This window comes from Salmo trutta, chromosome 23, assembly GCF_901001165.1.
Source record: "Salmo trutta chromosome 23, fSalTru1.1, whole genome shotgun sequence".
NCBI classification, from domain to species: Eukaryota; Metazoa; Chordata; class Actinopteri; order Salmoniformes; family Salmonidae; genus Salmo; species Salmo trutta.
The window spans coordinates 37,987,619-38,013,853 of NC_042979.1; the positions used below are offsets into that span (position 1 = coordinate 37,987,619).

General features: G+C 42.7%; 1 protein-coding gene across 4 annotated transcripts in view; it reads left to right on the forward strand.

Moving 5' to 3' along the window:
• Positions 1-26,235, forward strand: part of scai (suppressor of cancer cell invasion) — a 35,944-nt gene that overhangs the window by 6,134 nt on the left and 3,575 nt on the right. For 3 of the 4 annotated variants that reach the window (XM_029710204.1, XM_029710203.1, XM_029710202.1), the window contains 17 exons: positions 639-763; positions 15,185-15,280; positions 15,440-15,526; positions 16,236-16,334; positions 17,412-17,508; positions 17,724-17,822; positions 20,118-20,270; positions 20,371-20,472; positions 20,642-20,770; positions 21,046-21,124; positions 21,258-21,357; positions 21,561-21,642; positions 22,342-22,414; positions 22,800-22,973; positions 23,056-23,156; positions 23,269-24,269; positions 25,950-26,034. In XM_029710204.1, the coding sequence (XP_029566064.1) occupies positions 657-763; positions 15,185-15,280; positions 15,440-15,526; positions 16,236-16,334; positions 17,412-17,508; positions 17,724-17,822; positions 20,118-20,270; positions 20,371-20,472; positions 20,642-20,770; positions 21,046-21,124; positions 21,258-21,357; positions 21,561-21,642; positions 22,342-22,414; positions 22,800-22,973; positions 23,056-23,156; positions 23,269-23,418 (1,728 nt within the window). In that variant the 5' untranslated portion in view covers positions 639-656 and the 3' untranslated portion in view covers positions 23,419-24,269; positions 25,950-26,034. The remainder of the gene's footprint in view (positions 1-638; positions 764-15,184; positions 15,281-15,439; positions 15,527-16,235; positions 16,335-17,411; positions 17,509-17,723; positions 17,823-20,117; positions 20,271-20,370; positions 20,473-20,641; positions 20,771-21,045; positions 21,125-21,257; positions 21,358-21,560; positions 21,643-22,341; positions 22,415-22,799; positions 22,974-23,055; positions 23,157-23,268; positions 24,270-25,949; positions 26,035-26,235) is intronic. The other variant, XM_029710205.1, reaches the window with a different exon arrangement.

Consider the following 26,235-nt stretch of genomic DNA (forward strand, 5'->3'; position numbering starts at 1 on the left):
GTATGACCCAATCTTACACACACACACACACACACCTTGAATGCATGCGTTGGTTAGCAAGTTACATGCTGGTTAGACAGAGTGTGATCACCAGAGCTTGACACTGAATTGTTGGACAGTGTAGAGCCCTTGGGTTTTCTGGTGATGCAGAAAAGGCACACACACACAGATGATATTTCAGTGTCTGTGTGGGGGACAGTGTGCATGTTGATTTGTCCCTCTTCAGTTGCATGACTTAGCAGATGAACAGTGCCTATTTAGCCTCTGGCCCCACTGGCCTCCTGCACACAACCTCCATTTTAACCAATACCAAACCCCTCATAATAGGCTACTCACTGTGATGAGGCTTACAGTTCTTCCCTATGGTGTGGTTTTACCTTTTTCCACAGTTGTCTAAAAGACACAAGTTCCCACCTTTTTTTTTTGTAGTCTTCCAAACAATATATATTCCACAGACATGGCATTTGCATGCTTCAATTGAAAAAATATTATTCCAATTGATTTTAGTTTTAGCTTACAGCCATTTTTGTCAGATGAATATTATTTACAACAAAGAATGATACATGACAAAATGCTCTTTAGTTTTAACATACGTATTATGGCCTCTATCAAGTCATAGATGCTTTTTGGTTTTTCAGGGGAGAGAAGCAGGTGCCATGACTGGAGCTGGGGCTGAGGATGACATCCCATTGGGTGAAAGGAAGACGGTCACAGACTTCTGCTACCTGCTGGACAAGTCCAAACAACTCTTCAATGGTCTCAGGTCAGTCTCTGTCTGTCTCTTGAGGTTTCTGTATTTGTATTTTGATTTATGGCTGTTGAGTCATTTCTAAATGTTTACTTCTCAATGGAATACTTTTCAGTTATTTGACATTCAATGCAGTAAGGTATAAAAAATATAACACGCTAGGTTTGGGCACCGTTAATCGATCAGTCCAATAACCGAACGGATGTTAGTATTAGATTACTTGAGTGAGTGTTCATCTTTGGTGAAAATAAATGGTAGGCCTATTTTAACATTGAAAAAGCTCTAAATGGTAGGCCTATTTTAACATTGAAAAAGCTCTAAATGGTAGGCCTATATTAACATTGAAAAAGCTCTAAATGGTAGGCCTATTTTAACAATGAAAAAGCTCTAAATGGTAGGCCTATATTAACATTGAAAAAGCTCTAAATGGTAGACCTATTTTAACATTGAAAAAGCTCTAAATGGTAGGCCTATTTTAACATTGAAAAAGCTCTAAATGGTAGGCCTATATTAACGTTGAAAAAGCTCTAAATGTAAATTATCCTTGTGACATTTTTACCTTCAAGGATATACCATGATATTTAAAATTCTTAATTTAATAAAACAACAAACTTTTGAATGTAGTTTTTATAAGTGCATTGAGCTTCTTCTGTGCATTTAGCCATACAGTCTTGTCTCGAGACCGGTATGTTATTTCTTACATAGCAATTACAGACATGCACCTAATGGAGTTTCCACAAGAGTTAGTTCTATCATGACGAAAATCATACTTCTCTTGTCAATAACCAGGTTTCCATCCAACCTTTTTATGCGAGTAAAGTACGTCAGATAAAAAATGTCACGACAGGCCTGATGGAAACAGATAATTTGTGGGTAAACTTTCCAAATGTCGAAAAAAACAAAACTGTAGACAAGGTGGGATCATGTTTTTGTTGGGGAAATAGATTTTGCTACAATTGAGGTGGAAATGCTTTTGTGTGCAAAGATTAACATAACCATCACAGCGAAGTAAGCATCGTGTTACTGCAAGTTATGTTGTGTGGTCCTCCCACTGCGACTTGGAAAAGCATGGACAGTTTATTAGGCTACAGACAAAATAAGTTATGATGAACTTCACAGGGTGGTGAAAGTGCACAGTGATGAGCTTGGTGCTCCTTTCCAAACTATCGAGGTGGTGGTGAAATGATGATTGGTGCTTGGCTGCCAATTGAGAAATAAAAATGATCCTGCTCTTATCCATAATCTCGTCATGTACCGTCTGCACTGTATCTGCAAGTGGTTGGCTGGAGATCACGTACCAAGAGCAGCATGGGCACATTTGCTGTTTATTGCAGATTTTGGTGCCAAAATCATCGATAGCGATAAAAATAAAATGGAAACACAACTTATTTTTTTATTCGATAAAGTAAACGTTATACGACTAAGTGCTTTTTATGTGCACCAGGTCAGTTTAATTGAAACACACCTCTGGTAGGAAAATGTGCATATTTTTTAAATGCAGATTTTAGAATATTCGCATGAAAATCTGTCACAAATTGCTGTTAGCCAAAACTACCGGGTTAAATCAGTCTGTCCCATTTACCTCTGCCATGTGCATTTGCTTCGTTTTGAATTGTCGAGCAATATTTATTTAAAAAAATGTTTTGCATTTCAGATATCCAAAAACATGCCATGATATTATTTGAATAGTAACATTTCAAATGCCAATCCCTCAATTTAGTAAGTGGCTCGTAGACCTGAAATGATCAGTGTTGAAAATAAGGTCCACACTTTTAGAATTAAGGTGAATAAAAATATTAAGCTGTATTATACAATTTCTTTGTATCAACCCCAATTTGAAGAGTGGAACCATGTAATTTCTAATGTGGCACTTTGTCTCTTTTGCCAACCCTTACTGTTGGGTTAAGATGTTTTCTTTTCAATACATCACATACACAGAATTCACGCATGCAATCACGCATACATTAAAATGGAAAAATATTCATGTCAGACCATGTGTTCGCCATATCCCATGTGGCCAACGGGTTGTGTTTGAGTTAATCAGTCATTTCTAGTCTATTTTTAGTCTGGGTATGTCAGTAGCTGCAGGCCTCCCTTTGCTCGCTCTCTGTCTCCCTCCCCCGCTCTATCCCTCTGTCCCTAACAAGTGTGTACAGTAGTAACAGCGCGTGCCTGAATGATTGTCTGAGAGCTTGGAATTGGTCGCTTCATTACTTCTCCATTCCGCTCGTCCCTGGGATGTATGGCGAGAAACTGAAGTGGAGTGACTGGCATCCCGCTCTGAAACAAACGCTTCCCTAGAAGAGACGGGAAACATTGCAGCTCGACTCACTGCAACGGTGTTGTCAGACAAAAGTGTTGTGGCTGGTAGTAATTGAGAAACATGCATCGCAACGATGTTGTCAAACATGACTGTTTTGGCTGACGCATTGGTGAAATCTGTCTCACTGCATCAGCGTTGTCCTGCATGGAAGCCCTTTGTGTTGACATGGGAGGGCTTTACGGGGGTGTGTTTATGATAATTGCCTGTGCTTGTCCGCTCAAACCAACATAAACAAGATTTAACACTCAACAAAACATGGTTTCACCAATCCCAAATGACCCCAAAGGACTGGAGCATCTTGCACTGTGCAATAAGCTCTCTGCACTAGGGATGGGCACTGTTATTCAAAATATCTGAACGGACGTTAGTATTCGATTACTTGGGAGAGTATTCATTTTGGAAAAAGAATGTCCACTCGACGACATTGAGACTTGTCCCGAAGCCACTCCTGTGTTGTCTTGGCTGTGTGTTTAGGATCGTTGTGCTGTTGGGTGGTGAACCTTCGCCCCAGTCTGAGGTCCTGAGTGCTCTGGAGCAGGTTTTCGTCAATGATCTCTCTGTACTTTGCTCCGTTCATCTTTCCCTCGATCCTGACTAGTCTCCCAGTCCCTGGCACTGAAAAATCCTGTCCAATAGATTGTATTTACCACAGGTGGACTCCAATCAAGCTGTAGAAACATCTCAAGGATCATCAATGGAAACAGGATGCACCTGAGCTCAATTTTGAGTCTCATAGCAAAGGGTCTGAATACTTATGTTGATAAGGTATTTCTGTTTTGTGTGTTATAAATTTGGCAAAATTCTGAAAACCTGTTTTCACTTTGTCATTGTGGGGTATTGTGTGTAGATTGATGAGGAAATGTTTTAATTTAATCCATTTTAGAATAAGGCTGTAACGAAACAAAATGTGGAAAAGGGGAAGGGGTCTAAATACTTTCCGAAGGCACTGTATATATAAAAAAAAATAGGCATAATGAAAAGACTGTCTAAATTTAAATAAAAGGATCTGTGTGACTTTGCTACATAGCCTACAGGGATAGACCATTAGATAAAAAAAGTATAAATACAACCGCTATGTAAAAATTAGGGGATTAGGTTGGCTAAATGAGGAGTAGGCTACAATGATCAACCAACAGGTAGGCTTCTGTTTCATATGAATGGCGTTGTTGTAGCTAAGGGGAGCGCAGCAAAGTTGCCTCAATTAGCCTTGCTACTTTAGTTAGCTAACTGTCTAACCTAGCTGGCTACTGAAGCTTTCGAGCTTCTTTACAACGATTTGATGCAGTCAAGACAGACACTACCAGATGGTATTGTTTCATAACCTATGGGAGCAACAAGTTTGTCTCTAACGTGTTATTTGGTTTGGCTACTTTCGGTCTCTCCCTCCATGCCCCCACACACTATCACATACAACGGCCCCTGCTCCTCTCTCGCACCCCCTCCACCTTCCAGCTTAAACAAGCAGAGTGTAGCTCACCGGATCTCTTGAGTCGTGCAAGCAAGTCTCCATTAAATTTACTTAAAACACAAACATACATTAAAACACATGTACACTGATTGTACAAAACAACAGGAACACCTGCTCTTTCCATGACATAGACTGACCAGGTGAATCTAGGTGGAAGCTATGATCTCATATTGATGTCACTTGTTAGATCCATTTCAGGATTTTTAATCCTTGAGACATGGATTGTGTATGTGTGCCATTGTGGGTAAATGTGCAAGACAAAATATGGGTTATTAAAAAATGGGGTATTAAAGTAGGTACCAGGGCCTCTCGGGTGGCGCAGTGGTCTAAGGCACTGCATCGCAGTGCTAGCTGTGCCACCAGAGATTCTGGGTTCGAGCCCAGGCTCTGCCGAATCCAGCCGCGACCAGGAGGCTCATGGGGCGACGCACAATTGACCCAGTGTCGTCCGGGTTAGGGAGGGTTTGGCCGGCAGGGATATCTTTGTTTCATCGCGCACTAGCAACTCCTGTGGCGGGCTGGGCGCAGTGCACGCTGACCAGGTCGCTAGGTGTATGGTGTTTCCTCCGACACATTGGTGCGTTCCCTGTGGCTCAGTTGGTAGAGCATGGTGTTTGCAACGCCAGGGAGGACGGCCAATACAACAAAAAAAAAATGCATGAAATGTATGCATTCACTATTGTAAGTCGCTCTGGATAGGAGCGTCTGCTAAATGACTAAAATGTAATGTAAAATGTGTGGCTGGCTTCCAGGTTGGATGTGCGTTGTGTCAAGAAGCAGTGCGGTTGGGTTGTATTTCGGAGGATGCATGACTCTCGACCTTCGCCTCTCCCGAGTCCGTACGGGAGTTGCAGCGATGAGACAAGACAGTAACAATTGGATACCACGAAAAAGGGGTAAAAAAATGAATAAATGTAGGTACCAGGCACAACGGTTTGAGTCAAACTGCAGCGCTGCTGGGTTTTTCACACTCAACAGTTATCAAGAATGGTCCACCATCCAAAGGACATCCAGACAACTTGACACAACTGTGGGAGGCATTGCAGTCAACATGGGCCAGCATCCCTGTGGAACACTTGACACCTTGTAGTCCATGCCCCGACGAATTGAGGCTGTTTTGAGGGCAAAAGGGGGTGTAACTCAATATTAGGAATGTGTTCCTAATGTTTTGTACACTCAGTGTATTTCGACCATCCGGATATATTATTTGAATAGTGAAATAATGTCAAATGCCCATCCCTACTCTGCACACTGGTCCTATAGTAGCCGTCACTGGGCGATTTGTTAACACACGACAAACAGCCTCCACCTAAGAATTTGGGAGTTTCCAGGGAAACAGCTCCAAGGGTTTGTGTGTAGTAGAATCTATGACTCATGCTAAGAGATGAGGATGGAACGATAACTAATGGAATTGATTGGCCTAAATGTTGACATGGATGTTTAACAAATAAAGAAATCACATTATTTTATGTTGCACTCCATGTGATCAGTATGTATGTTTACAGTATAGGATTGCAAATGATTTAGAAAGAAACTAACTCGTGTTGCTGTAGAGCGTGGCAATTTCCCTCCAGCTTTGGTGTCTCTTTTTATTTTGATCACATTAACTCCCTGACGAGCTCAGGCTCAAAGACAGCTGTTGTCTTTTATAGCTCCAGACTTGGTTCCACATGTAGCCCTGTACCTGCAAACCTTTTGTAATTGGTAGGATTCACATGTGGCTGGTGGAACCTTAATTCATTGGGGAGGAGTAATGGCTGGGATGGAATAAATCAAATGGTATCAAACACATCCAACCCATGGTTTCCATGTGTTTCATTCCATTCCAGCCATTTATTATGAGCCGTCCTCCCCTCATCAGCGTCCTGTGGTAGGATTCTTATCATCCTGATGGGTCCAGGCAGCGTAGCTTTTTGGACGAGGCCTGCGTGTGAAATCTGGGGCACAGTGACCCTGTCTCTGGAGGCTTGGTCCCATCCTGGAATTAACCAAAGCCAGCCCTGCTGCAGTGCTCTGTTCCTCCACGCTAATTACAGAGGTTTGGTTATTAGAATCAGACCAAAGATTGGGATCAGTGTCCTAGTTCTTCTTTGGGACTTTGCTTGTTTGGTGCCCTGTGCCTGATTTCAATTAAATAATTGGAATTGTTATGAATAAACTAGGGGATTTATCATTTTATATATGGTAACTGCAGACATGTCAAATGTAACAAAGCTTGCCTTTTACACATTGTAAATAAGGACCCTTCCATTCACAATAGAAAATACTTTGTAATTACAGTGCATTCGGAAAGTATTCAGACCCCTTCCCCTTTTCCACATTTTGTTACGTTACAGCCTTGTTCTAAAATTGATTACATTCATTTATATCCTCAATCTACACACAATACCCCATAATGACAAAGTGAAACAGGTTTTTAGACATTTTTGCCTAAAATGTATTAAATGTATTAAAAATAAAAGAAAACGCCTTTTATATACATAAGTATTCAGACCCTTTGCTATGAGACTCAATTCAGCTCAGGTGCATCCTGTTTCCATTGATAATTCTTGATGTTTTTACAACTTGATTGGAGTCCACTGGTGGTAAATTAAATTGATTGGACATGATTTGGAAAGGCACACACCTGTCTATATAAGGTCCCACAATTGACAATGCATGTCAGAGCAAAAACCAAGCCATGAGGTCGAAGTAATTGTCCGTAGAGCTCCAAGACAGAATTGTGTCAAGGCACAGATCTGGGGAAGGGTACCAAAAATGTTCTGCAGCATTGAAGGCCCCCAAGAACATAGTGGCCTCCATCATTCTTAAATGGAAGACGTTTGGAACCACCAAGAATTTTCCTAGAGCTGGCCGCCGGCCAAACTGAGCAATCGGGGGAGAAGGGCCTTGGTTAGGGAGGTGACCAAGAACCCGATGGTCACTCTGACCGAGCTCTAGAGTTCCTCTGTGGAGATGGGAGAACCTTCCAGAAGGACAACAATCTCTGCAACACTCCACCAATCAGACCTTTATGGTAGAGTGGTCAGATGGAAGCACTCCTCAGTAAAAGGCACATTACAGCCTGCTTGGAGATTGCCAAAAGGCACTTTAGGGACTCTCAGATCATGAGAAACAATATTCTCTGGTCTGATGAAACCAATATTTAACTCTTTGGCCTGAATGCCAAGCAACACGTCTGGAGGAAACCTGGTACCATCCCTACAGTGAAGCATGGTGGTGGCAGCATCATGCTGTGGGGATCATTTTCAGCCTGCAGGTACTGGGAGACTAGTCAGGATTGAGGGAAAGATGAACGGAGCAAAGTACAGAGAGATCCATGATGAAAATCTGTTCCAGAGTGCTCAGGACCTCAGACTGGGGGGACGGTTTACCTTCCAACAGGACAATGACCCTAAACACACAGCCAAGACAACGCAGGAGTGGCTTCAGGACAAGTCTCTGAATGTCCTTGAGTGGCCCAGCCAGAGCCCGGACTTGAACTCGATCAAACATCTCTGGAGAGACATGAAAATAGCTGTGCAGCGACGCTCCCATCCAACCTGACAGAGCTTGAGGAAACTCTCCAAATACAGGTGTGCCAAGCTTGTAGTGTCATCCAAGAAGACTCGAGGCTGTCGAAGGTGCTTCAACAAAGTACTGAGTAAAGGGTCTGAAGTACTTATGTAAATGTCAAATTTTACTTTCATTTTTATAAATTTGCTTCCATTTCTAAAAACCTGTTTTGGCTTTGTCGTTATGGGGTGTTGTGTTAAGATGTAGGGGGAAAAATATTTAAGCAATTTTGAATAAGGCTGTAATGTAACTGGAAAAAGCCAAGTGGTCTGAATACTTTCCGAATGGTGTGTGTGTGTGTGTGTGTTATTATTTTGAGCAGATGGTCAGGTGGCTGGAACATAATTACAAATCATTTGTAGACTGCAAATTGAATCTAAGCCCAGACAGATTTATTTGCTGAAAACACAGGGTTTCCGTTAGCCGGTAAATGCCGGCTTTTGGCCGACTAAAATAAATTAAAAGCCGATAAATAAAATTGTTGCTGGCCAAATCGAGAGGGATAAAAAATTAATTAATTGCAAAATAATGCTTTTTATTCATTGATCGAAATACCAGTCGATGTGCTCCAATTTCAAAATCAAATATACTTCATAGGCTAATAAATCCTCAAGCTGCTTGGAAATTAGTGTTAGGTGGGTGTGTTTTTCTATTTTTACTCACGGAAAAGACTTGAGGTCCTCATGAGACTTCAGCTAAATGTACCCTGACTGGGCAAAATGGGCAAAGATTGTGTTTGATTATCCCTGTTCCCAGTGTGCCTGCCGAGAAGGGATTCTTTCTCCAAAACAAGAGTAAAAACGGCCTCAAAATTGCGCCTTCTTGAGGACAAAGTAACGAGGCTAGCAAATGTTCATCAAGCTGCTCCAAGGAGTTGGACAGTTTAAACTTCCCAACAGCAGCGGCTCACTTTGAGCAGGCCAAGGTCCACTGCAAACGCAAGTAAATTGGATGCAAATGATTGTGTTTGTCAGACCCGGTCCTAGCAGTTCTGTTGCCGCCCTAGGCCGCCCGTATCATGTATAGTATAAAGATTTGGAATGGATTGCTAGACTAGTATAATGTGTATCATGCGCCACTGGGAGTGTTTCATTTGAGCTTATTCAGTAGCACTTTGAAACGAAAGATCGTTTTCAACTATTCACATCGGAGAGTTACAATGTTGCAATCACTAGGCAGCCAACTGTCTATATTAGAAAACATACTTGTTATCAATAAACCACGTTCATGGAGTATACAAAACATTAGGAACACTCTTTCCATGACGCAGCCTGACCAGATTAATCCAGGTGAAAGCTATGATCCCTTATTTGATGTCACTTGTTAAATCTACTTCAATCAGTGTAGATGAAGGGGAGGAGACGGGTTAAAGAAGGTTTTTTAAGCAGAAAGGGGAGGAAGGGAAGCGCTACTGAGGTACACAATAGTACATTTTGGTAGACAGAAGGTGCTCTTTGGTAAAAGGGGTGAATTGGTCGTCAAAAAGAAAGGAGGACCAAGGCACTCTTCATATAATTAATTAAAATGCCTTTATTTGTATGGCATGTTCAATAGAAACAAGTTTTTTTTGAAAATCCGACGTGTTTCGGCTGTATGGCCTTCGTCACTCCCTGACGTACTCCCTGACGAAGGCCATGCAGCCGAAACGCGGCGGATTTTTTAAAAACCTTGTTTCTATTGAACATGCCATACAAATAAAGGCATTTTAATTAATTATATGAAGAGTGCCTTGGTCCTCTTTTCTTTTTTAAGGTTTTTTTAAGCCTTGAGACAATTGAGACCTGGATTGTGTATGTGTACCATTCAGAGGGTGAATGGGCAAGACAAAATATTTAAGTGCCTTTGAACGGGGTATGGTAGTAGGTGCCAGGCGCACCGGTTTGTGTCAAGAACTGCAACGCTATATATATATATATATATATATATTGCTAAAAAAAATAAAGGGAACACTTAAACAACACATCCTAGATCTGAATGAAAGAAATAATTTTATTAAATACTTTTTTCTTTACATAGTTGAATGTGCTGACAACAAAATCACACAAAAATAATCAATGGAAATCCAATTTATCAACCCATGGAGGTCTGGATTTGGAGTCACACTCAAAATTAAAGTGGAAAACCACACTACAGGCTGATCCAACTTTGATGTAATGTCCTTAAAACAAGTCAAAATGAGGCTCAATAGTGTGTGTGGCCTCCACGTGCCTGTATGACCTCCTTACAACGCCTGGACATGCTCCTGATGAGGTGGCGGATGGTCTCCTGAGGGATCTCCTCCCAGACCTGGACTAAAGCATCCGCCAACTCCTGGACAGTCTGTGGTGCAACGTGGCGTTGGTGGATTGGAGCGAGACATGATGTCCCAGATGTGCTCAATTGGATTCAGGTCTGGGGAACGGGCGGGCCAGTCCATAGCATCAATGCTTCCTCTTGCAGGAACTGCTGACACACTCCAGCCACATGAGGTCTAGCATTGTCTTGCATTAGGAGGAACCCAGGGCCAACCGCACCAGCATATGGTCTCACAAGGGGTCTGAGGATCTCATCTCGCTACCTAATGGCAGTCAGGCTACCTCTGGCGAGCACATGGAGGGCTGTGCGGCCCCCCAAAGAAATGCCACCCCACACCAAGACTGACCCACCGCCAAACCGGTCATGCTGGAGGATGTTGCAGGCAGCAGAACGTTCTCCACGGTGTCTCCAGACTCTGTCACGTCTGTCACGTGCTCAGTGTGAACCTGCTTTCATCTGTGAAGAGCACAGGGCGCCAGTGGCGAATTTGCCAATCTTGGTGTTCTCTGGCAAATGCCAAACATCCTGCACGGTGTTGGGCTGTAAGCACAACCTCCACCTGTGGACGTCGGGCCCTCATACCACCCTCATGGAGTCTGTTTCTGACCGTTTAAGCAGACACATGCACATGTGTGGCCTGCTGGAGGTCATTTTTCAGGGCTCTGGCAGTGCTCCTCCTGCTCCTCCTTGCACGAAGGCGGAGGTAGCGGTCCTGCTGCTGGGTTGTTGCCCTCCTACGACCTCCTCCACGTCTCCTGATGTACTGGCCTGTCTCCTGGTAGCGCCTCCATGCTCTGGACACTACGCTGACAGACACAGCAAACCGTCTAGCCACAGCTCACATTGATGTGCCATCCGGGATGAGCTGCACTACCTGAGCCACTTATGTGGGTTGTAGACTCCGTCTCATGCTACCACTAGAGTGAAAGCACCGCCAGCATTCAAAAGTGACCAAAACATCAGCCAGGAAGCATAGCATCTGTGGTCCCCACCTGCAGAAACACTCCTTTATTGGGGGTGTCTTGCTAATTGCCTATAATTTCCACCTGTTGTCTATTCCATTTGCACAACAGCATGTGAAATTTATTGTCAATCAGTGTTGCTTCCTAAGTGGACAGTTTGATTTCACAGAAGTGTGATTGACTTGGAGTTACATTGTTGTTTAAGTGTTCCCTTTATTTTTTTGAGCAGTGTATATCACACAAATCATAACCCCCACTATAGTTCAAATTACAATAAACATAACATTTATTAACATCATCAGTAGAACTGTACAAAGAGGGAGATCATTTCAGCTTTGGAAACAAATGCTTTCATGAATGCATGGCTAGGGCCTCATTTCACAGGAGCATTGTAAAATACGTTTTCTTTCAATGAACCAGCCTTAACGAATTTTGTTTATTTACATATCGAATCTTATTGTCCAATGTCAATTATACAATTTCTTAATTTTGTGGCTGTCTAGTGTCCTCATTCCACTGCTGTGGTGCTGGATGGGCTGGCCCGGTCATGGCTGGCCCGGTCATGGCTGGCCCGGTCATGGCTGGCCCGGTCATGGCTGGCCCGGTCATGGCTAGAAGGGATCAAGATTTTGTCAAATTAACGTCAAAAGTAGATTTTTTTTTGTTGCATTTTACCTAACCCTTTTCTTAACCTTTTAATATAATTATCCTTACCTGCTATGAAAAGTCAAATCTGACGTTAATTTGACAAAAGCTGGGGCCCTTCTAGCCATGTCCAGCCGGCCCTGGTGTTGATAGACATCCACGTTTAGTTTTTTATCAGGCCTAATCTAAATGTTCATGCCTAGGCTAAATTAAACTAGAGGGGCCTAGATTCTATTTGAAAACATCTGCTTTATTTATTTATAAAAATGTTCATACAAATGGCCTATAGGGCAGGTCGTTCGCATATTATATTATGCAAATATTATATTTTGAAGTTTGTTTTATTAGTTTACTAGGTAGGCAACTTGTTCTTCTAGGCAAAATGTTTTAAATTTAAAATTATATTCATTTATGATTTATAGCAGGGATGAAGACACAAGTCAATGTTTTGCTTTTCAATAAAACACTTTCTATTCTGTTAAAATGAATTACAATGTGATTTTGAGCAGCTTGGTGGATTCCCTAACGTGTTAATTAAGAACCCAATGCATATGCATGTCCGTAAACGAAAATCTTGCGGGTCACGTTGTCAGGCGGCAAACTTTCAGAAACCCTGCTAAAACATAATCATTTCAAACCTTGCTTACGTTTGTATACGATCACATTCTCTATATTATGCATGGGAATACTTTGGAACAGATTTTCATAATTAAATTCACTTGGTGCTGATTTGCTGGTGTTTAAAAATGCCCCTGGAATAGCTTTATGTAAAGTGAGTAAGAACATTTTAAGTGGATGATTAAATAAATAGCATTTCATTTACTTAAAAATAAACCCCTTTTTACACAACGACACCCACATTTGTATTGGTTATCCAGTATCTTATTTCTTTGACCGGAAATCTTGCGGATTTCCTTGTCCATCCCTTCACTCTGCTTGGGAATAAGTATTTTGGGTATTAATCTTGTTCATAGCGATACGAAATTAATGGTGGATGGAATTAGGCTAAGTTGAATTCTGCTTGATTATTTGACCCATATTCCTGACTTAACAGTCATGACATTGTTTCCCACAGCCAGGAAGGGCATTAGGGTAAGAGATAATCACACAGGGAAAAACTGAGCAATCAGTAGGCCTCAGTGTTACGTACCAGTATATAGGAGCACACGTTTTCTTTGTCATGTTTACGAATGAATCTTCTATCCATTCTCCTTTGAATATCTTAGGAAGGCAGTCTGTATTGTTTAACACAATGTGTTTTCAAAAAGAAGTGCACACCATATCACCCCTTTTGCGTATTTGAGTACAAAGACTAGAGTTTGAAATGTATCGTCGGTCTGTCTGTTGTGTTTAGTGTATCTGCATTCCATATTCTGAATGCCAGTCTGGGTGAGGAATTTGTCAGATGGATAATTGTGGCAAACATGATGTTGCAGGGAAGGATTTTGGGTGTGTAGTGTTGACCAGTATCGTATTGGGTGTTTTCAGGCTATGCGTGCGTTTACTACTGCACTTTTGCCGCCACAGCCACCATTGCCCGTTCCTCTCCTCAGTCTCCAGACACGTTGTCATGGCAATGCTTCAATGATAACAACGAGGCCCGGAGCTTCAGCGGGAAATTAGAGGCAAAGTGGCCGACTTGCACCCCAGCTGACAGGCAGACCTCATCCGATTCCATCACATCCCCACCCCTCTGACTCACTACTGCACGCAGCATAGCCCACACACACACACACACACATACACACACACCACTCCTCAGGCACAACGTTGGCTATTAGGAAAGCAAAAAATAGCTCCATGTCCAGAGAATGTCTCTGAGGTAGACCTTCAGAGGGTCTCAACATAGCCTTTCTGCTTTGCTGTTGTGTGAATGAGTTGATTTGACAGCTCAGAGGTGACTTGGATGTAAGTTTTGCATATGTATACTTCGCTATTAAAAAATATGGTTACTAAAATTATCTTCCAAAGACAGCACTACTGTTCCCTCTGTTGATTACCCAGCTCATATTTTAGTTTGACCAAATCCCTCTTTGCTTCCCTTATTTTGTTGTACATTTTATTTTGTTAGGAATTGTTATTCAGTTGCATCATAAACTCAGGTGTATCTCTGGGACACTGCATCATAAAATACTCAGGTGTATCTCTGGGACACTGCATCATAAAATACTCAGGTGTATCTCTGGGACACTGCATCATAAAATACTCAGTTGTATCTCTGGGACACTGCATCATAAAATACTCAGGTGTAGCTCTGGGACACTGCATCATAATATACTCAGGTGTATCTCTGGGACACTGCATCATAAAATACTCAGGTGTATCTCTGGGACACTGCATCATAAAATACTCAGGTGTATCTCTGGGACACTGCATCATAAAATACTCAGGTGTATCTCTGGGACACTGCATCATAAAATACTCAGGTGTAGCTCTGGGACACTGCATCATAATATACTCAGGTGTATCTCTGGGACACTGCATCATAATATACTCAGGTGTAGCTCTGGGACACTGCATCATAAAATACTCAGGTGTATCTCTGGGACACTGCATCATAATATACTCAGGTGTATCTCTGGGACACTGCATCATAAAATACTCAGGTGTATCTCTGGGACACTGCATCATAATATACTCAGGTGTATCTCTGGGACACTGCATCATAATATACTCAGGTGTATCTCTGGGACACTGCATCATAAAATACTCAGGTGTAGCTCTGGGACACTGCATCATAAAATACTCAGGTGTATCTCTGGGACACTGCATCATAATATACTCAGGTGTATCTCTGGGACACTGCATCATAAAATACTCAGGTGTATCTCTGGGACACTGCATCATAATATACTCAGGTGTAGCTCTGAGGCAGACAGATTTACACTTAGAAATGATAAAACCATATGTCATTACGAAGCTGTCGCATAGAATTCCCCCAAATAATAAAATATAATAAAGGTGATATGTGCACACCTGCAAAAAGCATTAAATGTCATACTTGTAGTAGTAAAGGCCGCCCCCAAGGCACCAAGCTCTAATAAAGAGGTGTAATCACATTACAATGTCATCATTTGTTATGTGGTTGGAGGCTGGAAGGTTTCTCTTTCTCCAATCAGGAGAGAGACTGTTCTACTTGGCTGCATTTTCCTTCTTCTCAATCCTCCTCACCCTCTTGTCTCTTGCAGAGATCTTCCTCAGTACGGACACAAGCAGTGGCAGTCCTACTTCGGCCGCACCTTTGACGTCTACACCAAGCTGTGGAAGTTTCAGCAGCAGCACAGGTCAGCTTATCACTGACGGCTCCGTTCTCTCTGACACACATTTTCCCAGATAGATCAACAACGTTTGAGCCTAGTGAATGAGATGGAGAAATCTGTTGGCTTAAACGTTCATTTTAAACACAGCATTGCTGCTTTTTTTCTGTTCTTGCTTGGGAGCAGGCAGGTCCTGGACAATCGGTATGGCCTGAAGAGATGGCAGATAGGGGAGGTGGCGTCCAAAATAGGCCAGCTGTACTACCACTACTAGTAAGGTTCCTCCAACAGCACGTGCTCACACACACACAGACTGTCACATATCCTTATCATTCATGTCCTGGAACATTTTGTTGGTCTGATCTGTGCTTTAACTTGTGTGAAAAGATTCCTGGTTCAAGCAATTGATGGTACTTGATGGAGAGGTTGGTCCAGTATCTAGGACCTAGGAGTGGGCCCGACTCTAAATCCGTTATTCGGATGTGCACAAAAAGTGAAATTGGGGAAAAAATACTCAGTGTTTCAGAATTAGCTGCCATTTGTAGCTATTTAGTTGCTACATGTAGCACTGTTTGTGTGCACCTGTGAATTAAGCAATATAAAAGGTACAATGATTAAAAACGAGGAAAATCCTGTCAACTAAAGTTATTTACTTTTTTGGATTAAAACTAATATGTTTGGCATAACTGAATTATGGAAAGACTGACTAAAACAAAATAAAAAACCGGGTGGCAAAATAAATACCTAAGTATCATGTAATCCAATGTGGTGGTGTGAGGTTCATGGATGATTTTTTTTACGATATAAAACCAAGCTGACATGCAGAATTTGTGTTTCCTAAAGCGTTCTCTAAGTGTATTGAGTTTTAAGTTGATCAAATTTGTTTCGTTCTTAATAAACTTATTCAGGAACTACCAGGGTACCAGTGTCACACTCAATACAGAGAGTTCTTGGCGCACCATTTTCTCTTTTTGTGTTGTAGTCTTCGTACCTCAGAAACAAGTTACCTGAATGAGGCGTTCTCGTTCTACTCAGCCATCCGCCAGCGGTCCTACTACTATCAGGTCAACAAAGAGGATAGGTGAGTGCCAACGCATGGCATTTTATTGATCTTTAAGAAATTTGTTCGAGCACTGTGAACATGCCCGTCTGGCTTCCATTCATTTTTCGTCCCAGGAGGTTAATGCTAGCCAGAGGCTGTTATAACATAGCAAAACAACTGAACTATGCACTTTAAAAGCGGCCTGGGTCAATTGAACACAGACAAGGTATGGATAAAAACATATACCTTTGTATTTGGAGTGAAGTATCCCTGACTGTCAGACAACTTAACAATAATGCAAAAATACATATGAGTAACGGGTAGTTTATATACTTGCAATTTCTGTGATAAAAAAATATTTATTTTAACCCTCAGCACATTACTTTTTTCGACATGTTCAAGTGCTTTTGAAGTCTGAACAACTCTTCAACCAATGAGATTTTAGCTAGCAAACTAACGTTGCTAATAACTTAGCTAGCTTGCTAATGTTGGCAATATTGTCAAACTAGCTACATGGTTAAGGCTGTAAATGGCTTTGTTTCATTACCTTCAAGTTGAAAAGGTGAGAAGTCAGTGATGAAACGTGTCAACTCGTAGACTCATTCTGAGTTTCCCACTTGTTACCCGACTTGGACTGCCATTCGGCTGTATTAGAGTTGGACAGTTGTTTTTCCGACAGCATTGACTGCACATTTTTAGCCACCTAATAATTATCTGTTTGCTGCTGAACCAGGTGAACGTAGTAATGGGTTAGCTGGCTTGCTAACATTTTTTTCGTTTTTCAAATGACATTTTTCAAAACCCAGCTAAACCACTGACGAGCTGTGAAAGGTGGGTGAGTGATTTAGCTAGCAACAAGGAGCAACAATCCACATGGAGATAATGATAGAAGTTTATTTTTATGTAATGATATTTGTTGAAGGTGTTTATGGTAGACTGAGACAAATTACATAATCACATTTAACAAAATTGTTGTGATTGTTCCAACAGCTACATTTATTTGGTGCTGCTGGAACAAAACACATTAACATTTTACTCTGTGTTTGTGTTTGTGCTTGCCAGGGATAGATTGTAACACAACGTTGCTTTCTTCCATTGTCTTCCCCCTCCTGTTAGGCCTGAGTTGGTAGTGAAGAAGCTTCGGTATTATGCCCGCTACATAGTCGTCTGTTTACTTCTGAACAAGATGGACCTAGTGAAGGTGCTGGTCAAGGTAAGAAATCTGAGGATAAACAAACGATTATCAGAGGAAGTTCTCAATCTCATTTGTATTTATTTAGGCCTTTTTGTTGTATTTTATTATTGGAGTGCAGAAGTTTCAGCCTGAAAATGTTTAATTTTGTTACTCTTACAAAAATACATATCTTTAACTTGCATGCATTAGTGTGCTGTGTATAGTGTGTATAACATTGGTCTACCCTCCTGCAGGAGCTGTCAGAGGAAATCGAGGACTATACACAGCGCTTCAACACAGAAGATCAGTTAGAATGGAATCTTGTCTTACAAGAGGTGGCAGCTTTTGTGGAGGTCAGATCCCAAATAGGTTGTGTGATTGTATTGATATTTAGGCTAATCTGCCTTTTTAAAATTGATTTAGTTCTGTCCTTGAGCTGTTCTTGTCTATTAATGTTCTTTCATGTTTTGTGTGGACCCCAGGAAGAGTAGCTGCTGCTTTCGCAACAGCTAATGGGGATCCTAATAAAATACTAAAGAATAACTTAACTGTATATAAAGAAACACTGCAGGAGTGTTTTACTCACTAATGATTGGCAGTTAACCCCCTAGAGTAAATTTGCATTGGCTGCGTCTCAATCCACCTCATCTGTCGATGTTGCCCTTCCACATATGCGGTGAAAGGTGGCTGAGCTAGAGCGGTGTTTGTCAGACCATGAGACATCCCGAAAATCGGTCTACTCACAAAAACGTTGGTAGCGTCCGAACAGTTTGACCTACAAACTTCATGGAAAGATGAGACTAACGAACACGATAGTTCTCCATTTTGCTCCATGACCTCCAAGTCTCACGTGACTCGTCTGAAGTCGGTACAGCCGATCTGCCAACTTCGGTCTGTAGCGTCCAAACAGTTTGGGCTACACTCTATGACCCCTCTGTGGAAAGGAGAGTCTCTCACGGACACGTATATGTCAGTTGTTTTGCTCTAGGACGCTTACAAGAATAGTCTGAAGATAGCCGGGTACCAGTTTAACAAATGAATGAAAATATACACTACCGTTCAAAAGTTTGGGGTCACTTAGAAATGTCCTTGTTTTTGAAAAGCACATTTTTTGTCAATTTTTTAAATATCGAATTGATCAGAAATACAGTGTAGACATTGTTGATGTTATAAATGACTATTGTAGCTGGAAATTTAAAAAATAAATAAATGTAATATCTACATAGGTGTAAAGAGGCCCATTATCAGCAACCATCACTCCTGTGTCCAATGGCACGTTGTGTTAGCTAATCCAAGTTTATCATTTTAAAAGGCTAATTGATCATTAGAAAACCCTTTTGCAATTATGTTAGCACAACTGAAAACTGTTGTGCTAATTAAAGTAGCAATAAAACTGGCCTTCTTTAGACTAGTTGAGTATCTGGAGCATCAGCATTTGTGGGTTTGATTACAGGTTTTCTAATGATCAATTAGTCTTTTAAAATTATAAACTTGGATTAGCTAACACAACGTGCCATTGGAACACAGGAGTGATGGTTGCTGATAATGGGCCTCTGTACGCCCATGTAGATATTCCATAAAAAAATCTGCAGTTTCCAGCTACAATAGTCATTTACAACATTAACAATGTCTACAGTGTATTTCTGATCAATTTGATGTTATTTTAATAGACAAAAAATGTCTAAGTGACCCCAAACTTTTTTGAACAGTAGTGTATATGGAGAAACTAGTTCAGTGTCTAAAATAAGTCCCGATCTTTTGTATATCTCTCAGATACAGGACAGACACTTCAGAACAAACTTCCTTTAGATTTTTTGGGGGGACTATCTGTTATTCCATGAAGCTGTTATGCGTTGCTATGGGCTAATAGCAGTAAGCTTTAAAAAACGAACTTTTTTTTTTTTACCTTATTGAGTTCTAAAATTTCAAATCGAACAGCTAAATGATCCTTGGTATGACCATATGTTTGCTTAGTAGAACCCCCACGTACTTAGACTCTTAAAGATTTAGCAGTTTCCCTAGACTTCCAATCATTGCGCTAACACTAGTTAGCAACTTCCTTAGAACTGCATGCAGAGACATACAAATGGTATCCACGAGTTCATCTGACTCTGGGAAGCAGAGTAAAAGCTTCATTGCCAAAATGACCCTTTTAATGGACATTTTATATGCAGGGATATTTCATACAGATTCTCAGAGTAACCTTTTGCAGTCTTGAGAGAAATTATCAGCTTTGAGGATGGGTTTGGCTTATGTCGTTATAAGCAACGTTTTAGATTTTTAGCGATATTGGTATGAACTTACTGTATCCCGTCACGATCTCTTGGTGACTTTTACCTTTCTGTGCCTACTGCCAATTTCCTACTACGAAAGGGGGAAATGTCATCATAACTTATGAATGAAGGATATATCAACACTTAAAGGAGGCCTCCACAAGTCAGCAAAAATTGGATGGGTTTCCACCAAGCATTACTGAAGTACTGTAATTTAATTAATTCAGGATTATGGGGTTGAAACTATAATTGTATATATTTATGTCAATCTGTGATATTTTGTGTGAAAGATTTTACATACCACAAAAGTGTTACTAGAATGGTATGCACAATGGAGTTGAAGTGAAGCTATGAATGTTTTGTTTCTGTGAGCAGGCAGACCCAGTGGTGGTGCTGAACGATGAAAATACTGTGGTCTTCACATCCAATCGGCTACAGGAGGGGGGCGTGCCTCAGTTGGAACAGGGAATGGTAGTTGGCCAGCTCACTCTGGCAGATGCACTAATCATTGGAAACTGCAACAACCAGGTGTGTGAACCCAGATTCTAGTCTAAAGCGCAGCTCTAAAACAACCTCTTGACCAGTCTGGGGACCCAAATTCTAAACTATAATAATTTGTGTTTGTCAGGTAAAATTCAGTGAGCTAACCATCGATATGTTCCGCATACTCCAAGCTTTGGAGCGGGAACCAGTCAACCTGGCTACTACAACTTCTAAACCTGGAACATTGGTGAGGGGGAATACTGGAAACGCATCTTACACTGTGTTGTGGACAACAACATAGACAGAATATTGCAAATGTAAAAGTCTCGAATGTGATATGGGAGAAAGGCAGCACCGGAAACCCTACATGAAACCTGTCCTGTAAACAGCTGCTTACTCCGTTTCTTCCTTCACAGGCCCTTACCCCATGTCTTCCTTCACAGGAACCCAGCGAGAAGCCAGCCAAGAGAGAGAACCCTCACAAGTACCTGCTGTACAAGCCAACGTTCAGCCAGCTCTACACCTTCTTGTCTGCCTCCTTTAAGGTCAGTCTCCAACTGTCTCCCCGATGTGTCGGTCTTCACTTGTAACCTGTGAGAAAGACCCGAACGAGTGACGGTTAACAAAATTTCATGACCGCCACAGCCCTAGTCCTACCCAATGGAAATGAAAACGCTGAACAGAAAGAAATCTACATCCTGTTCTAGAGTACATCCTAATGGAATCCCATCAGAATTGTATAAAATATCAATAAAATGTATATTTTAATACATTAATGATTTTTGGATGGTATTGGCTGATTTTAGGTGTTGTTTTGTAGGAGTTGCCAGCGAACAGTGTGCTGCTCGTCTATCTTTCAGCTACTGGAGTCTTCCCTACCGGACGCTTGGATTATGAGGGTACACCAGCCCCCCCTTAAATTCTGTAAACACACACACACACTCACGAGTTCACACACTGATCACGTTCTTGCAGCAGGAGCTGAAATCCATCTGATCATTTATTCAAAATATTTGATTGATTTTCTATCAGGACCATATGACTTTGGAGGAGTTCTCACCAACACAAACCGTGATGTGGTGAACGGGGAGACTGTACAGAAAAGGAACCAAGCCCAAAAAGAGATGCACTGGTAAGGAACAGGCTCTGGCAATCCACTGTCCTCAATATGTTTTTTTGGCAGACATGAGATGCATGTACAGTATTGGCTTTTAAAAAGTTACATAGAACTTCTTGCACAGCCCACTTTATTTATTAACACACACTACAATATTCGCCCAAATTGTTTGTAACGTGTGTGTACATGCAATTACTGTTGACTCCTGTATGCCTTAGCCTTCACCCTGGGGACTTGTTCCCTTTCACCCGGAAGCCTCTTTTTGTCATTGTGGACTCTTCCAACAGCACAGCCTATAAGGTTGGTGAGAATTACATTCATCACAATTACACCTTTTTTGGGTTAAGAGAAGGATAATGATAACTTTGAGGTGCTTTTCATACATTGCTAAAACACTGAACTTAAATTGATTGATGGTAGTTCCCTGGATTTTCATCATTATTTTACTGAACAACAATATAAACGCAACATGCAACAATTTCAACGTTTTTACTGAGTTACAGTTCATGATCCCGAGTGGCGCAGATGTCTAAGGCACTGCATCTCAGTGCTAGAGGCGTCACTACAGACCTGGTTTGATTCCAGGCTGTATCACAACTGGCCGTGATTCGGAGTCCCATAGGGTGGCGCACAATTGGCCCAGCGTCGTCCGGGTTAGGGCTTGGTCGGGGTAGGCCGTCATTGTAAATAAGAATTTGTTCTTAACTGACTTAATTAATAATGAAATAAAAATATAAGGAAATAAGTCAATTGAAATAAAATCATTAGGCCCTAATCTATGGATTTCACGTGACTGGGCAGGGGTGCAGCCATGGGTAGGCCTTGGAGCCAGGCCCAGCCAATCCCCACAAAAGTGCTTTATTGCAGACAGAAATACTCCTCACTACCCCCCCCCTAATTTTAAGATGCATTTAAGGAAAAGTGGACTATTCCTTTTGGGAATTCAGTCTGGCGTGATCCTTACTAACGCTAATATTAATGCCTTGTATCTCCATGTAGAATTTCACCAATCTCTTTGGTCAGCCGCTGGTGTGCCTGCTATCTCCTACAGTCTATCCAAAGAGCATGCAAGGTTAGTTTGTCACTATTATTATAGCTTTTTACGCCTCTGTACTCCTCTTAATTAGCGTGTTACAGGCAACCGTCAATTACTTTCAATGTTGAAGTCGGCAATTACACTATGCCATACTCTTAACTATTCTAGAAAATAGCTCTTACAGCTTGTCAGTTAATTCTCAAATGTGTTGGCCTATTGATACCAGCCATTGTACTCGTTTAGGCTTATATATGTGGCAGATTATTTTCCATTGGATTCTGCAATTATTTTAATTCATTTTATTGATTGGTTTAGAAATGTGTGGGCATAATAAGCCACGAGAGATGAGACATTGTTTTTGTGGGTGTTCTGAGAAACTGTTCTATGAATGTCTCTCAACCTGGTCTCCTTCTTCTCTCAGACCAGTCTCAGCGCGGCAGCCTCTTCACACTCTTCCTGTACTGCCCCCTTCTGGCCTTCCTGTCAGTGTGTGGCCTGAGCAGCCTGCGCCAAGGATTGTGGGAGAAGGCCGAGGAGTTTCTACACAAGGTGTACCGTGACATCGGCCAGATGATTACGCGCTCACAAGCTATAGGTATGTTTTGTGTTTTTTGGCATTTTTTTTTTATTTTAAGTGCAAATATCACAACCATAATGGTGGAATTTGTCCTTCACAGACCAAGCCTTTCTACAGTTCTACGGTGATGAGTTTCTCCGATTGTTACTGATCCGCTTTGTGTTTTGCTCGGCTACACTGAGACTCCACAAGCTCTTCCGGGTAAATCAGTTTTATTGTGCCCTTGGTACTTAGTTACATCTCCCACAGTTATTCATGGTAATTAGGGGGACAAATGTAATGTCCCTTCTCTCTCTCTGTCTGCCTTTTGCAGGAGTCCAGGAGCTTCCCGGAATCGTACCCTCAGCTACCCAAACAGGACACGGTGGAGAGCAGCGTCCTGCAGAAGCACGTTCTGGAGCTGGCCGCCATGTTGGATGTGCGGAGCCTCTTTTGGGACGGAACGCTGGACGTGAACTACTGACATTCAGCTGCCCAGCTAGTCACCACAATTATACAAACACAGACCAACCACAGACACGCAGACCACCGCTATACACATTCGCACAAGGGAGAGTCCTCATCTTTCAGAGGTAATTAAGTTACTGGTTGAACACACTGAAATAGTGTCCGTTTCTTTTTAACCCAAGACTCCCTTATTTCCCCTACCTTATCTACTTTACCCTCTCGGCTATACTTATTTTGAATACATTCATACAGCTACTTGTGGAAGTCAACTATGTACAATGCAAACATGAACAAGTTACCTAGCTACTTATATCCACATGAGATGAGCATGTACTTCCGTGTTGTTACTATAAAAAAAGCACTCAAATGAACACATGGTGCAGCTATTTTAGTCTGAGGGTGGCAGGAGGACACATGAAGCTATCGAGGGCTTTTACACTTAAAAAGACAGAAAATAAATTAACATAGTTTTACGACAGCACTGCCTGCAATGGGTTCTAGATGGATGCTTCCAGCTATCTGAACTGCAAATGAACTTCAATGCAAGCTGTAGGGAAGTCTCCTCTTCTGTGCATGGGTAGATGTGTTGGCCAAGTTTACTGGATGTAGGGTTTAGAGTGAGACTAACCTCCATATTTGTTTACCCAACTAGATCTGCTGGTTTTAACGCATGTAATTTCCTGGAAGTTGCTTTTTTTGTTTAGTTTCAGTAGTCTGTTCTGTAAAACTGAGGCCTGGATGGGTAAAGTAACAGAGTGCCTATGCAGACCCTCATGAACAGTTTAGCCCTGTTCAGAAACAACCACTTGCCCCGACCCTCTAGGCACCAGCTCCGACCCGTTTAGGTACCAGCTCCGACCCGTTTAGGTACCAAATCAAATCAAATCAAATTTATTTATATAGCCCTTCGTACATCAGCTGAAATCTCAAAGTGCTGTACAGAAACCCAGCCTAAAACCCCAAACAGCAAGCAATGCATGTGAAAGAAGCACGGTGGCTGGGAAAAACTCACTAGGAAAAACTCCTGAGAAAGGCCAAAAACCTAGGAAGAAACCTAGAGAGGAACCAGGCTATGAGGGGTGGCCAGTCCTCTTCTGGCTGTGCCGGGTGGATATTATAACAGAACATGGTCAAGATGTTAAAATGTTCGTAAATGACCAGCATGGTCAAATAATAATAATCATAGTAATTGTCGAGGGTGCAACAAGCACGTCCGGTGAACAGGTCAGGGTTCCGTAGCCGCAGGCAGAACAGTTGAAACTAGAGCAGCAGCATGGCCAGGTGGACTGGGGACAGCAAGGAGTCATCATGCCAGGTAGTCCTAGGGCTCAGGTCCTCCGAGAGAAAGAAAGAAAGAAAGAAAGAAAGAGAGAATTAGAGAGAGCATATTTACATTCACACAGGACACCGGATAAGACAAGAGAATACTCCAGATGTAACAGACTGACCCTAGCCCCCCGACACATAAACTACTGCAGCATAAATACTGGAGGCTGAGACAGGAGGGATCAGAAGACACTGTGGCCCCATCCGATGATACCCCCGGACAGGGCCAAACAGGCAGGATATAACCCCACCCACTTTGCCAAAGCACAGCCCCCACACCACTAGAGGGATATCTACAACCACCAACTAACCGTCCGAAGACAAGGCCGAGTATAGCCCACAAAGATGTCCGCCACGGCACAACCCAAGGGGGGGGCGCCAACCCAGACAGGAAGACCACGTCAGTGGCTCAACCTACTCAAGTGACGCACCCCTCCCATGGACGGCATGGAAGAACAGCAGTAAGTCAGTGACTCAGCCCCTGTAAAAGGGTTAGAGGCAGAGAATCCCAGTGGGAAGAGGGGAACCGACAAGGCAGAGACAGCAAGGGCGGTTCGTTGCTCCAGCCTTTCCGTTCACCTTCACACTCCTGGGCCAGACTATACTTAATCATAGGACCTACTGAAGAGATAAGTCTTCAGTAAAGACTTAAAGGTTGAGACTGAGTCTGCGTCTCTCACATGGGTAGGCAGACCATTCCATAAAAATGGAGCTCTATAGGAGAAAGCCCTACCTCCAGCCGTTTGCTTAGAAATTCTAGGGACAATTAGGAGGCCTGCGTCTTGTGACCGTAGCGTACGTGTAGGTATGTACGGCAGGACCAAATCGGAAAGATAGGTAAGATACCAGCCCCTACCCTCTAGGCACCAGCCCCTACCCTCTAGGCACCAGCCCGACTCTCTAGGCACCAGCCCCTACCCTCTAGGCACCAGCCCCTACCCTCTAGGCACCAGCCCCGACCCTCTAGGCACCAGCCCCTACCCTCTAGGCACCAGCCCGACCCTCTAGGCACCAGCCCGACCCTCTAGGCACCAGCCCCGACCCTCTAGGCACCAGCCCCGACCCTCTAGGCACCAGCCACGACCCTCTAGGCACCAGCCCCGACCCGTTTAGGTACCAGCCCCGACCCGTTTAGGTACCAGCCCCGACCCGTTTAGGCACCAGCCCCTACCCTCTAGGCACCAGCTCCGACCCGTTTAGGCACCAGCCCCTACCCTCTAGGTACCAGCCCCTACCCTCTAGGCACCAGCCCCTACCCTCTAGGCACCAGCCCCTACCCTCTAGGCACCAGCTCCGACCTGTTTAGGTACCAGCCCCTACCCTCTAGGCACCAGCCCCTACCCTCTAGGCACCAGCCCCTACCCTCTAGGCACCAGCCCCTACCCACTAGGCACCAGCCCCTACCCTCTAGGCACCAGCTCCGACCCTTTTAGGCACCAGCCCCTACCCTCTAGGTACCAGCCCCTACCCTCTAGGCACCAGCTCCGACCTGTTTAGGTACCAGCCC